Source organism: Oncorhynchus keta, unplaced genomic scaffold (assembly GCF_023373465.1).
Source record: "Oncorhynchus keta strain PuntledgeMale-10-30-2019 unplaced genomic scaffold, Oket_V2 Un_scaffold_1579_pilon_pilon, whole genome shotgun sequence".
Taxonomy (NCBI): Eukaryota; Metazoa; Chordata; class Actinopteri; order Salmoniformes; family Salmonidae; genus Oncorhynchus; species Oncorhynchus keta.
Window position 1 is genome coordinate 948,364 of NW_026290804.1, and position 15,434 is coordinate 963,797.

A 15,434-nucleotide genomic window follows, 5' to 3' on the forward strand; every position below is an offset into this window, starting at 1 on the left:
GAAGTGAATACTGCATTGGTTGAATAGTTCTTGTCTGTTTATAGCATGAGGGGGGGGGGGGTCAAGGGATATAAAACCCAAACCCAGCATTACTCACACCACATCAGGGTCACCTGAAATTAGTATAACAAGCTACAAAAAATGACTTATGATGAGGTGAGTCTGGCTAACTGAATGCATTACAGCCATGCAGGTCTGAGCAGATTATTTGTGTAAATGAGGATTGCCTCCAGAGCTAGAAATGTGGGTTTAACATATCTGGTTGTTCTGATTGTTGAGTTAACAGGAGAAGAATATCCTTTTTTAAATTTAAGGTTAAAACATTTTTTATTTAATGTGCACTGTATCCCATTACTTTAGAAAATGTAAATCTCTTGAAATGAAACGGTAATATTCAATTGGTTAGTTTATTGTAATGGTGTTGACAGAATAAATGCTGTTTTAAATCCCTGTATTATTATTTTATTATCTGTACAATGTGTAACCTTTATTTAACTCGGCAAGTCCGTTAAGAAGAAATTCTTATTTACAGACTACTCCGGGCAAACCCGGACGACACTGGGCCAATTGCCCTACGGGACTCTCAATCAGGGCCGGATGTGATACAGCTGGGATTACAGCCACTTAGATTCTGACCATGGCTAAAAAAAAGAGCTATTTCGTAACAACAATTGAATGATTGAATAGCGTAACCGGAAGGTTGCAAGTTCAAACCCCTGAGCTGACAAGGTACCAATCTGTCGTTCTGCCCCTGAACAGGCAGTAAACCCACTGTTCCCAGGCCGTCATTGAAAATAAGAATTTGTTCTTAACTGACTTGCCAAGTTGAATAAAGGTTAAATAAAGTAATCAGAAGGGTGAATTGGTTACGGATGCCTGATCACAGATTCATGTACAACTTACTGTAAGAGAGGAAGTGAGAAATGCCTGCTCTCCCTCTCTATTTCCTGTCTATTTGTGTTATATCTCTACAGAGGAAAGACACAAACAGATGTCCTCTCTTTTATACTGCTGGGCTTCCTCTTTCCTACCTCTTTTCACTGCACCAATTAAAAGCAATTAAGCCACAAAACATTTTACATTGAACCAACATCATTATCTTGTTATCTTGTCAAAGAGCTACAATGGACATTGACAGGATTTCAGGACTTCAAGCTGTGAGGTGTAAAGTAAAAGTACATCAATCAATACACAACAAAATATATAACTTTCACCAGCGAAACATGATTTACAATCTGCTTTTTTAACCTGATTTTCAACCTGTTTTTCAACTTGTTTTTCAGGGCTCATTTGAGGACGGGGGTCTTTTCTATGGCTTTGATAACTACTCAGAATTGCTGGAGAGTCCTGACAACAGTAGCAGTGACACTGAGTACACCTGTAATGACGGAGCAGGTCTCCAGCTGTTTCATACTGTGTTCCAACCCCTGGTCTACAGTCTGGTGTTCTTCCTGGGGCTGACAGGTACACACACACCTGTTTCATATTGTGTTCCAACCCCTGGTCTACAGTCTGGTGTTCTTCCTGGGGCTGACAGGTACACACACACCTGTTTCATACTGTGTTCCAACCCCTGGTCTACAGTCTGGTGTTCTTCCTGGGGCTGACAGGTACACACACACCTGTTTCATACTGTGTTCCAACCCCTGGTCTACAGTCTGGTGTTCTTCCTGGGGCTGACAGGTACACACACACCTGTTTCATATTGTGTTCCTGGTCTACAGTCTGGTGTTCTTCCTGGGGCTGACAGGTACACACACACCTGTTTCATACTGTGTTCCTGGTCTTCCTGGGGCTGACAGGTACACACACACCTGTTTCATATTGTGTTCCTGGTCTACAGTCTGGTGTTCTTCCTGGGGCTGACAGGTACACACACACCTGTTTCATATTGTGTTCCTGGTCTACAGTCTGGTGTTCTTCCTGGGGCTGACAGGTACACACACACCTGTTTCATATTGTGTTCCTGGTCTACAGTCTGGTGTTCTTCCTGGGGCTGACAGGTACACACACACCTGTTTCATACTGTGTTCCAACCCCTGGTCTACAGTCTGGTGTTCTTCCTGGGGCTGACAGGTACACACACACCTGTTTCATACTGTGTTCCAACCCCTGGTCTACAGCCTGGTGTTCTTCCTGGGGCTGACAGGTACACACACACCTGTTTCATACTGTGTTCCAACCCCTGGTCTACAGTCTGGTGTTTTTCCTGGGGCTGACAGGTACACACACACCTGTTTCATACTGTGTTCCAACCCCTGGTCTACAGCCTGGTGTTCTTCCTGGGGCTGACAGGTACACACACAACTGTTTCATATTGTGTTCCAACCCCTGGTCTACAGCCTGGTGTTCTTCCTGGGGCTGACAGGTACACACACACCTGTTTCATACTGTGTTCCAACCCCTGGTCTACAGCCTAGTGTTCCTACGGGATCTTCCAATAGTCCAGGTATAACACTACCTAATAACAGTCTATGTGTATTATCTTATGGTTTATATTCCACCAGGTTGAACAGTCTGTGTATTATCTTCCGGTTCCACCAGGTAACAGTTTGTGTATTATCTTCTGTTTCCACCAGGTAACAGTCTGTGTATTATCTTCTGGTTCCACCAGGTAACAGTCTGTGTATTATCTTCCGGTTCCACCAGGTAACAGTCTGTGTATTATCTTCCGGTTCCACCAGGTAACAGTCTGTGTATTATCTTCCGGTTCCACCAGGTAACAGTCTGTGTATTATCTTCCGGTTCCACCAGGTAACAGTCTGTGTATTATCTTCCGGTTCCACCAGGTAACAGTCTGTGTATTATCTTCCGGTTCCACCAGGTAACAGTCTGTGTATAATCTTCGGTTCCACCAGGTAACAGTCTGTGTATAATCTTCTGGTTCCACCAGGTAACAGTCTGTGTATAATCTTCTGGTTCCACCAGGTAACAGTCTGTGTATAATCTTCTGGTTCCTCCAGGTAACAGTCTGTGTATTATCTTCCGGTTCCACCAGGTAACAGTCTTTATGTGTATTATCTTCCGGTTCCACCAGGTAACAGTCTGTGTATTATCTTCCGGTTCCACCAGGTAACAGTCTGTGTATAATCTTCTGGTTCCACCAGGTAACAGTCTGTGTATAATCTTCTGGTTCCACCAGGTAACAGTCTGTGTATTATCTTCTGGTTCCACCAGGTAACAGTCTGTGTATTATCTTCTGGTTCCTCCAGGTAACAGTCTGTGTATTATCTTCTGGTTCCTCCAGGTAACAGTCTGTGTATTATCTTCTGGTTCCTCCAGGTAACAGTCTGTGTATTATCTTCTGGTTCCACCAGGTAACGGGCTGATGTTAACGGTGCTGCTGAAACGCCGTGGCCTCCTGCGGATCACAGAGATCTATCTGTTACACCTGGGCCTGGCTGATCTGATGCTGCTTGCCACCTTCCCCTTCGCACTGGCACAGGTGTCCTTGGGGGTGGTGTTCGGAGACGTCCTGTGTAAACTGATTGGGCTGATGAACCGCCTCAACTTCCTTTGTGGGAGTCTCCTCCTGGCATGTATCGGCTTCGACCGTTACCTGGCCATCGTGCATGCCATCACCAGCCTCCAGAGCCGACGCCCCAGGAACGTACACCTCACCTGCCTGGCACTGTGGCTCGTCTGTCTGGCCTTGTCTGCTCCCAATGCTGTGTTCCTGTCTGTAGGGGAGAGTCCCATAGACCCGACTCAGCTCTCATGCTTCTTCCACAGTCACGGTCTCCATGCAAACAACTGGGATCTGACGGTGGGTTCCCCTCAAACTGCTCAGCACTTCATTTCTCTGATCCAGTTATTTCATTGGCTTGTGACCTGGATGGAATCTCTCAGCCAGAGACAGAGAGTTAGACCTGGATGGAATCTCTCAGCCAGAGATAGAGAGTTAGACCGTCAAAGCAAAGAACAGATGCAGTTGTCAGACTTAGCCAGTAGGTGTTTTCAAATAACCAGTTTGTATCCCAATTGGCACCCTATTCACTATTGGTCAAAAGTGTATATATAGGGAATAGGGTGCCATTTGGAATGGATCACTGGTGTCTCAATCTAGTGGGAGTAAACCAAGGGATGTATTTGTACCTCTGTTCCAGGAGCGGCTCCTGACCCACGTGCTGTGTTTCTTCCTGCCTCTCGGGGTCATGACCTACTGCTACACTGCGGTGGCGGTCACCCTGCACCATAGCCAGAGAGGTCAGCGCAGCCTGGAGAAAGAGGGCGCCATCAGGCTGGCTGCACTAGTCACTGCTGTGTTCTGCCTGTGCTGGCTGCCCTACAACATCACCATGCTGGTGTGAACTGATTCATTCATTTATTGATTCATACGTTTCATTTATTTGATGATCAAAAAAAAAAAATGTATCTAGTCAAGAACATGTAGAATATACTGTTTTTAAATCAACGATAACACAAAGTCACTGTGGTGTATGAAATGGTCCCCTATTCCCTATATAGTGTATATACTGGGTCCTATAATATAGTACATAGAACTATATAGTGTATATACTGGGTCCTATAATATAGTACATAGAACTATATAGTGCACTACTCTTCACCAGAACCCTGGGCCCTATAATACAGTACAAAGAACTATATAGTGTATATACTGGGTCCTATAATACAGTACAAAGTACATAGAACTATATAGTGTATATACTGGGTCCTATAATACAGTACATAGAACTAACTATATAGTGTATATACTGGGTCCTATAATACAGTACATAGAACTATATAGTGTATATACTGGGTCCTATAATACAGTACATAGAACTATATAGTGTATATACTGGGTCCTATAATATAGTACATAGAACTATATAGTGTATATACTGGGTCCTATAATATAGTACATAGAACTATATAGTGTATATACTGGGTCCTATAATATAGTACATAGAACTATATAGTGTATATACTGGGTCCTATAATATAGTACATAGAACTATATAGTGTATATACTGGGCCCTATAATATAGTACATAGAACTATATAGTGTATATACTGGGTCCTATAATATAGTACATAGAACTATATAGTGTATATACTGGGTCCTATAATATAGTACATAGAACTATATAGTGTATATACTGGGTCCTATAATATAGTACATAGAACTATATAGTGTATATACTGGGCCCTATAATATAGTACATAGAACTATATAGTGTATATACTGGGCCCTATAATATAGTACATAGAACTATATAGTGTATATACTGGGTCCTATAATATAGTACATAGAACTATATAGTGTATATACTGGGTCCTATAATATAGTACATAGAACTATATAGTGTATATACTGGGTCCTATAATACAGTACATAGAACTATATAGTGCATATACTGGGCCCTATAATATAGTACATAGAACTATATAGTGTATATACTGGGCCCTATAATATAGTACATAGAACTATATAGTGTATATACTGGGCCCTATAATATAGTACATAGAACTATATAGTGTATATACTGGGCCCTATAATATAGTACATAGAACTATATAGTGCACTACTCTTCACCAGAACCCTGGGTCCTATAATACAGTACAAAGTACATAGAACTATATAGTGTATATACTGGGTCCTATAATATAGTACATAGAACTATATAGTGTATATACTGGGTCCTATAATATAGTACATAGAACTATATAGTGTACTCTTCACCAGAACCCTGGGCCCTATAATATAGTACATAGAACTATATAGTGTATATACTGGGTCCTATAATATAGTACATAGAACTATATAGTGTATATACTGGGTCCTATAATATAGTACATAGAACTATATAGTGTATATACTGGGTCCTATAATATAGTACATAGAACTATATAGTGTATATACTGGGTCCTATAATATAGTACATAGAACTATATAGTGTATATACTGGGTCCTATAATATAGTACATAGAACTATATAGTGTATATACTGGGTCCTATAATATAGTACATAGAACTATATAGTGTATATACTGGGTCCTATAATATAGTACATAGAACTATATAGTGTATATACTGGGCCCTATAATATAGTACATAGAACTATATAGTGTATATACTGGGCCCTATAATATAGTACATAGAACTATATAGTGTATATACTGGGTCCTATAATATAGTACATAGAACTATATAGTGTATATACTGGGTCCTATAATACAGTACATAGAACTATATAGTGCATATACTGGGTCCTATAATATAGTACATAGAACTATATAGTGTATATACTGGGTCCTATAATACAGTACATAGAACTATATAGTGTATATACTGGGTCCTATAATATAGTACATAGAACTATATAGTGTATATACTGGGTCCTATAATATAGTACATAGAACTATATAGTGTATATACTGGGTCCTATAATATAGTACATAGAACTATATAGTGTATATACTGGGTCCTATAATATAGTACATAGAACTATATAGTGTATATACTGGGTCCTATAATATAGTACAAAGAACTATATAGTGTATATACTGGGTCCTATAATATAGTACATAGAACTATATAGTGTATATACTGGGTCCTATAATATAGTACATAGAACTATATAGTGTATATACTGGGTCCTATAATATAGTACATAGAACTATATAGTGTATATACTGGGTCCTATAATATAGTACATAGAACTATATAGTGTATATACTGGGCCCTATAATATAGTACATAGAACTATATAGTGTATATACTGGGCCCTATAATATAGTACATAGAACTATATAGTGTATATACTGGGCCCTATAATATAGTACATAGAACTATATAGTGTATATACTGGGCCCTATAATATAGTACATAGAACTATATAGTGTATATACTGGGCCCTATAATATAGTACATAGAACTATATAGTGCACTACTCTTCACCAGAACCCTGGGTCCTATAATACAGTACAAAGTACATAGAACTATATAGTGTATATACTGGGTCCTATAATATAGTACATAGAACTATATAGTGTATATACTGGGTCCTATAATATAGTACATAGAACTATATAGTGCACTACTCTTCACCAGAACCCTGGGCCCTATAATATAGTACATATAACTATATAGTGTATATACTGGGTCCTATAATATAGTACATAGAACTATATAGTGTATATACTGGGTCCTATAATATAGTACATAGAACTATATAGTGTATATACTGGGTCCTATAATATAGTACATAGAACTATATAGTGTATATACTGGGTCCTATAATATAGTACATAGAACTATATAGTGTATATACTGGGTCCTATAATATAGTACATAGAACTATATAGTGTATATACTGGGTCCTATAATATAGTACATAGAACTATATAGTGCACTACTCTTCACCAGAACCCTGGGTCCTATAATATAGTACATAGAACTATATAGTGTATATACTGGGTCCTATAATATAGTACATAGAACTATATAGTGTATATACTGGGTCCTATAATATAGTACATAGAACTATATAGTGTATATACTGGGTCCTATAATATAGTACATAGAACTATATAGTGTATATACTGGGTCCTATAATATAGTACATAGAACTATATAGTGTATATACTGGGTCCTATAATATAGTACATAGAACTATATAGTGTATATACTGGGTCCTATAATATAGTACATAGAACTATATAGTGTATATACTGGGTCCTATAATATAGTACATAGAACTATATAGTGCACTACTCTTCACCAGAACCCTGGGTCCTATAATATAGTACATAGAACTATATAGTGTATATACTGGGTCCTATAATATAGTACATAGAACTATATAGTGTATATACTGGGTCCTATAATATAGTACATAGAACTATATAGTGTATATACTGGGTCCTATAATATAGTACATAGAACTATATAGTGTATATACTGGGTCCTATAATATAGTACATAGAACTATATAGTGCACTACTCTTCACCAGAACCCTGGGCCCTATAATATAGTACATAGAACTATATAGTGCACTACTCTTCACCAGAACCCTGGGTCCTATAATATAGTACATAGAACTATATAGTGCACTACTCTTCACCAGAACCCTGGGTCCTATAATACAGTACAAAGTACATAGAACTATATAGTGTATATACTGGGTCCTATAATATAGTACATAGAACTATATAGTGTATATACTGGGTCCTATAATATAGTACATAGAACTATATAGTGCACTACTCTTCACCAGAACCCTGGGCCCTATAATATAGTACATAGAACTATATAGTGTATATACTGGGTCCTATAATATAGTACATAGAACTATATAGTGTATATACTGGGTCCTATAATATAGTACATAGAACTATATAGTGTATATACTGGGTCCTATAATATAGTACATAGAACTATATAGTGTATATACTGGGTCCTATAATATAGTACATAGAACTATATAGTGTATATACTGGGTCCTATAATATAGTACATAGAACTATATAGTGTATATACTGGGTCCTATAATATAGTACATAGAACTATATAGTGCACTACTCTTCACCAGAACCCTGGGTCCTATAATATAGTACATAGAACTATATAGTGTATATACTGGGTCCTATAATATAGTACATAGAACTATATAGTGTATATACTGGGTCCTATAATATAGTACATAGAACTATATAGTGTATATACTGGGTCCTATAATATTACATAGAACTATATAGTGTATACCCTGGGTCCTATAATATAGTACATAGAACTATATAATATACTGGGTCCTATAATATAGTACATAGAACTATATAGTGCACTACTCTTCACCAGAACCCTGGGTCCTATAATATAGTACATAGAACTATATAGTGTATATACTGGGTCCTATAATATAGTACATAGAACTATATAGTGTATATACTGGGTCCTATAATATAGTACATAGAACTATATAGTGTATATACTGGGTCCTATAATACAGTACATAGAACTATATAGTGTATATACTGGGTCCTATAATACAGTACATAGAACTATATAGTGCACTACTCTTCACCAGAACCCTGGGTCCTATAATACAGTACATAGAACTATATAGTGCACTACTCTTCACCAGAACCCTGGGTCCTATAATACAGTACATAGAACTATATAGTGCACTACTCTTCACCAGAACCCTGGGTCCTATAATACAGTACATAGAACTATATAGTGCACTACTCTTCACCAGAACCCTGGGTCCTATAATATAGTACATAGAACTATATAGTGCACTACTCTTCACCAGAACCCTGGGCCCTATAATATAGTACATAGAACTATATAGTGCACTACTCTTCACCAGAACCCTGGGCCCTATAATATAGTACATAGAACTATATAGTGCACTACTCTTCAACAGAACCCTGGGCCCTATAATACAGTACATAGAACTATATAGTGCACTACTCTTCACCAGAACCCTGGGCTCTATAATACAGTACAAAGTACATAGAACTATATAGTGCAATACTCTTCACCAGAACCCTGGGTCCTATAATACAGTACATAGAACTATATAGTGCACTACTCTTCACCAGAACCCTGGGTCCTATAATACAGTACAAAGTACATAGAACTATATAGTGCACTACTCTTCACCAGAACCCTGGGCCCTATAATATAGTACATAGAACTATATAGTGCACTACTCTTCACCAGAACCCTGGGCCCTATAATATAGTACATAGAACTATATAGTGCACTACTCTTCACCAGAACCCTGGGCCCTATAATATAGTACATAGAACTATATAGTGCACTACTCTTCACCAGAACCCTGGGCCCTATAATATAGTACATAGAACTATATAGTGCACTACTCTTCACCAGAACCCTGGGCCCTATAATATAGTACAAAGTACATAGAACTATATAGTGCACTACTCTTCACCAGAACCCTGGGCCCTATAATACAGTACAAAGTACATAGAACTATATAGTGCACTACTCTTCACCAGAACCCTGGGCCCTACAATATAGTACAAAATACATAGAACTATATAGTGCACTACTCTTCACCAGAACCCTGGGTCCTACAATACAGTACAAAGTACATAGAACTATATAGTGCACTACTCTTCACCAGAACCCTGGGCTCTATAATACAGTACAAAGTACATAGAACTATATAGTGCACTACTCTTCACCAGAACCCTGGGCCCTATAATATAGTACAAAGTACATAGAACTATATAGTGCACTACTCTTCACCAAAACCCTGGGCCCTATAATATAGTACAAAGTACATAGAACTATATAGTGCACTACTCTTCACCAGAACCCTGGGCCCTATAATACAGTACAAAGTACATAGAACTATATAGTGCACTACTCTTCACCAGAACCCTGGGCCCTACAATATAGTACAAAGTACATAGAACTATATAGTGCACTACTCTTCACCAGAACCCTGGGTCCTATAATACAGTACAAAGTACATAGAACTATATAGTGCACTACTCTTCACCAGAACCCTGGGTCCTATAATACAGTACATAGAACTATATAGTGCACTACTCTTCACCAGAACCCTGGGCCCTATAATATAGTACATAGAACTATATAGTGCACTACTCTTCACCAGAACCCTGGGCCCTATAATATAGTACAAAGTACATAGAACTATATAGTGCACTACTCTTCACCAGAACCCTGGGCCCTATAATACAGTACAAAGTACATAGAACTATATAGTGCACTACTCTTCACCAGAACCCTGGGCCCTACAATATAGTACAAAGTACATAGAACTATATAGTGCACTACTCTTCACCAGAACCCTGGGTCCTACAATACAGTACAAAGTACATAGAACTATATAGTGCACTACTCTTCACCAGAACCCTGGGCTCTATAATACAGTACAAAGTACATAGAACTATATAGTGCACTACTCTTCACCAGAACCCTGGGCCCTATAATACAGTACAAAGTACATAGAACTATATAGTGCACTACTCTTCACCAGAACCCTGGGTCCTATAATACAGTACATAGAACTATATAGTGCACTACTCTTCACCAGAAACCTGGGCCCTATAATATAGTACAAAGTACATAGAACTATATAGTGCACTACTCTTCACCAGAACCCTGGGCCCTATAATATAGTACAAAGTACATTGAACTATATAGTGCACTACTCTTCACCAGAACCCTGGGCCCTATAATACAGTACAAAGTACATAGAACTATATAGTGCACTACTCTTCACCAGAACCCTGGGCCCTACAATATAGTACAAAGTACATAGAACTATATAGTGCACTACTCTTCACCAGAACCCTGGGCCCTATAATACAGTACAAAGTACATAGAACTATATAGTGCACTACTCTTCACCAGAACCCTGGGCCCTACAATACAGTACAAAGTACATAGAACTATATAGTGCACTACTCTTCACCAGAACCCTGGGCTCTATAATACAGTACAAAGTACATAGAACTATATAGTGCACTACTCTTCACCAGAACCCTGGGCCCTATAATATAGTACATAGAACTATATAGTGCACTACTCTTCACCAGAACCCTGGGTCCTATAATATAGTACATAGAACTATATAGTGCACTACTCTTCACCAGAACCCTGGGCCCTATAATATAGTACAAAGTACATAGAACTATATAGTGCACTACTCTTCACCAGAACCCTGGGTCCTATAATATAGTACAAAGTACATAGAACTATATAGTGCACTACTCTAGAACAGAACCCTGGGTCCTATAATACAGTACAAAGTACATAGAACTATATAGTGCACTACTCTTCACCAGAACCCTGGGTCCTATAATATAGTACAAAGTACATAGAACTATATAGTGCAATACTCTTCACCAGAACCCTGGGCCCTATAATACAGTACAAAGTACATAGAACTATATAGTGCACTACTCTTCACCAGAACCCTGGGTCCTATAATATAGTACATAGAACTATATAGTGCACTACTCTTCACCAGAACCCTGGGCCCTATAATATAGTACAAAGTACATATAACTATATAGTGCACTACTCTTCACCAGAACCCTGGGTCCTATAATATAGTACAAAGTACATAGAACTATATAGTGCACTACTCTAGAACAGAACCCTGGGTCCTATAATACAGTACAAAGTACATAGAACTATATAGTGCACTACTCTTCACCAGAACCCTGGGTCCTATAATATAGTACAAAGTACATAGAACTATATAGTGCAATACTCTTCACCAGAACCCTGGGCCCTATAATACAGTACAAAGTACATAGAACTATATAGTGCACGACTCTTCACCAGAACCCTGGGTCCTATAATATAGTACATAGAACTATATAGTGCACTACTCTTGAACAGAACCCTGGGTCCTATAATATAGTACAAAGTACATAGAACTATATAGTGCACTACTCTTGAACAGAACCCTGGGTCCTATAATATAGTACAAAGTACATAACTATATAGTGCAATACTTTTCACCTGGACCCTATAATATAGTACAAAGGTCAAAGAAGTTCAGTATAAACTGTAGGGAACATTGACTTCTCTCCACTGTGACGTTTAGGTGAAGACCCTGGTGGATCGGGGGTTGGACTCTGGTTTGAGCTGCCAGTCCCGGACTAGTTTGGATAAGGCCTTGGTGGTGACAGAGAGCCTGGGGTACACACACTGCTGCCTCAACCCGTTGCTGTATGCCTTCACTGGGGTACGGTTTCGACAGGATCTCCTGAGACTGCTGGCCCACTGAGTCTGCGGTAAAGGGGTGTACTCCGAGGGGACGGGAGTAGGACGTCGGCGTCGTTCTCTAAAGGACTCACCACCACTAAAATCCTCTTGTTGACCACCAGATTGTGGATCAATAATCAACCCTCAGTATGCCTAACCTCTTTATGGGGTTGTGGATCAATAATCAACCCTCAGTATGTCTAACCTCTCTATGGGGTTGTGGATCAATAATCAACCCTCCGTCTAACCTCTTTATGGGGTTGTGGATCAATAATCAACCCTCAGTATGTCGAACCTCTCTTTATGGGGTTGTGGATCAATAATCAACCCTCAGTATGACTAACCTCTTTATGGGGTTGTGGATCAATAATCAACCCTCAGTATGACTAACCTCTTTATGGGGTTGTGGATCAATAATCAACCCTCAGTATGACTAACCTCTTTATGGGGTTGTGGATCAATAACCAACCCTCAGTATGTCTAACCTCTTTATGGGGTTGTGGATCAATAATCAACCCTCAGTATGTCTAACCTCTTTATGGGGTTGTGGATCAATAATCAACCCTCAGTATGACTAACCTCTTTATGGGGTTGTGGATCAATAATCAACCCTCAGTATGTCTAACCTCTTTATGGGGTTGTGGATCAATAATCAACCCTCAGTATGTCTAACCTCTCTTTATGGGGTTGTGGATCAATAATCAACCCTCAGTATGTCTAACCTCTTTATGGGGTTGTGGATCAATAATCAACCCTCAGTATGACTAACCACTCTATGGGGTTGTGGATCAATAATCAACCCTCAGTATGACTAACCTCTTTATGGGGTTGTGGATCAATAATCAACCCTCAGTATGTCTAACCTCTCTTTATGGGGTTGTGGATCAATAATCAACCCTCAGTATGTCTAACCTCTTTATGGGGTTGTAGATCAATAATCAACCCTCAGTATGTCTAACCTCTTTATGGGGTTGTGGATCAATAATCAACCCTCAGTATGTCTAACCTCTTTATGGGGTTGTGGATCAATAATCAAACCTCAGTATGCCTAACCTCTTTATGGGGTTGTGGATCAATAATCAACCCTCAGTATGTCTAACCTCTTTATGGGGTTGTGGATCAATAATCAACCCTCAGTATGACTAACCTCTTTATGGGGTTGTGGATCAATAATCAACCCTCAGTATGACTAACCTCTTTATGGGGTTGTGGATCAATAATCAACCCTCAGTATGTCTAACCTCTTTATGGGGTTGTGGATCAATAACCAACCCCCAGTATGTCTAACCTCTTTATGGGGTTGTGGATCAATAATCAACCCTCAGTATGCCTAACCTCTTTATGGGGTTGTGGATCAATAATCAACCCTCAGTATGTCTAACCTCTTTATGGGGTTGTGGATCAATAACCAACCCTCAGTATGTCTAACCTCTCTATGGGGTTGTGGATCAATAATCAACCCTCAGTATGACTAACCTCTTTATGGGGTTGTGGATCAATAATCAACCCTCAGTATGACTAACCTCTTTATGGGGTTGTGGATCAATAATCAACCCTCAGTATGTCTAACCTCTTTATGGGGTTGTGGATCAATAATCAATCCTCAGTATGTCTAACCTCTTTATGGGGTTGTGGATCAATAATCAACCCTCAGTATGACTAACCTCTTTATGGGGTTGTGGATCAATAACCAACCCTCAGTATGCCTAACCTCTTTATGGGGTTGTGGATCAATAACCAACCCTCAGTATGTCTAACCTCTCTATGGGGTTGTGGATCAATAATCAACCCTCAGTATGACTAACCTCTTTATGGGGTTGTGGATCAATAATCAACCCTCAGTATGACTAACCTCTTTATGGGGTTGTGGATCAATAATCAACCCTCAGTATGTCTAACCTCTTTATGGGGTTGTGGCAACATATTCACCTGCTTGTGCCTCGTGTGTATATACTGACATACAGAGTCTTCCTTGATGGCAATAATGTTCGACAAACGCTTGTGCTTATAAACGTCTGGGCAGTTTATAAATGTCTTGTGTTCTGGATAGTTTATAAATGTCTTGTGTTCTGGATAGTTTATAAATGTCTTGTGTTCTGGATAGTTTATAAATGTCTTGTGTTCTGGATAGTTTATAAATGTCTTGTGTTCTGGATAGTTTATAAATGACTTGTGTTCTGGATAGTTTATAAATGTCTTGTGTTCTGGATAGTTTATAAATGACTTGTGTTCTGGATAGTTTATAAATGTCTTGTGTTCTGGATAGTTTATAAATGTCTTGTGTTCTGGATAGTTTATAAATGTCTTGTGTTCTGGATAGTTTATAAATGTCTTGTGTTCTGGATAGTTTATAAATGTCTTGTGTTCTGGATAGTTTATACATGTCTTGTGTTCTGGATAGTTTATACATGTCTGGATAGTTTATAAATGTCTTGTGTTCTGGATAGTTTATAAATGTCTTGTGTTCTGGATAGTTTATAAACGTCTTGTGTTCTGGACAGTTTATAAATGTCTTGTGTTCTGGATAGTTTATAAAAGTCTTGTGTTCTGGATAGTTTATAAATGTCTTGTGTTCTGGATAGTTTATAAAAGTGTGAAAGTGTAATATTGTTCTTTAGCCAATAGGCCTGCATTGCTAATTATTGACTGTATGTGAAATGTATTGAATTTAAAAAATATATAAATAAAATATGATTGAGTGGTTCCCAA

At 38.6% G+C, this 15,434-nt stretch overlaps 1 protein-coding gene and 1 long non-coding RNA gene across 5 annotated transcripts; both read left to right on the top strand.

Annotated features, from left to right (window-relative positions):
- The first annotated feature begins 35 nt into the window (after positions 1–35).
- On the top strand, positions 36–15,434 carry LOC118394750 (C-X-C chemokine receptor type 5). 2 transcript variants are annotated; one of them, XM_052514237.1, is made up of 5 exons: positions 36–156; positions 1,284–1,464; positions 3,318–3,766; positions 4,107–4,304; positions 12,565–15,434. In XM_052514237.1, the coding sequence occupies exons 1-5, from the start codon at positions 142–144 to the stop codon at positions 12,745–12,747; spliced, it is 1,026 nt and encodes a 341-aa protein (XP_052370197.1). In that variant the 5' UTR covers positions 36–141; the 3' UTR covers positions 12,748–15,434. The 2 variants fall into 2 exon arrangements, with proteins under 2 accessions (XP_052370197.1, XP_052370196.1); XM_052514236.1 differs by lacking the exon at positions 36–156 and adding an exon at positions 1,110–1,175.
- Positions 2,397–3,287, top strand: LOC127927624 (uncharacterized). Of its 3 annotated transcripts, none has more exons than XR_008128218.1 (3): positions 2,397–2,824; positions 2,859–2,928; positions 3,073–3,287. It is a non-coding gene; the product is annotated as an uncharacterized LOC127927624 (long non-coding RNA). The 3 variants fall into 3 exon arrangements; XR_008128220.1 differs by having other exon boundaries at positions 2,859–2,893; XR_008128219.1 differs by having other exon boundaries at positions 2,397–2,789.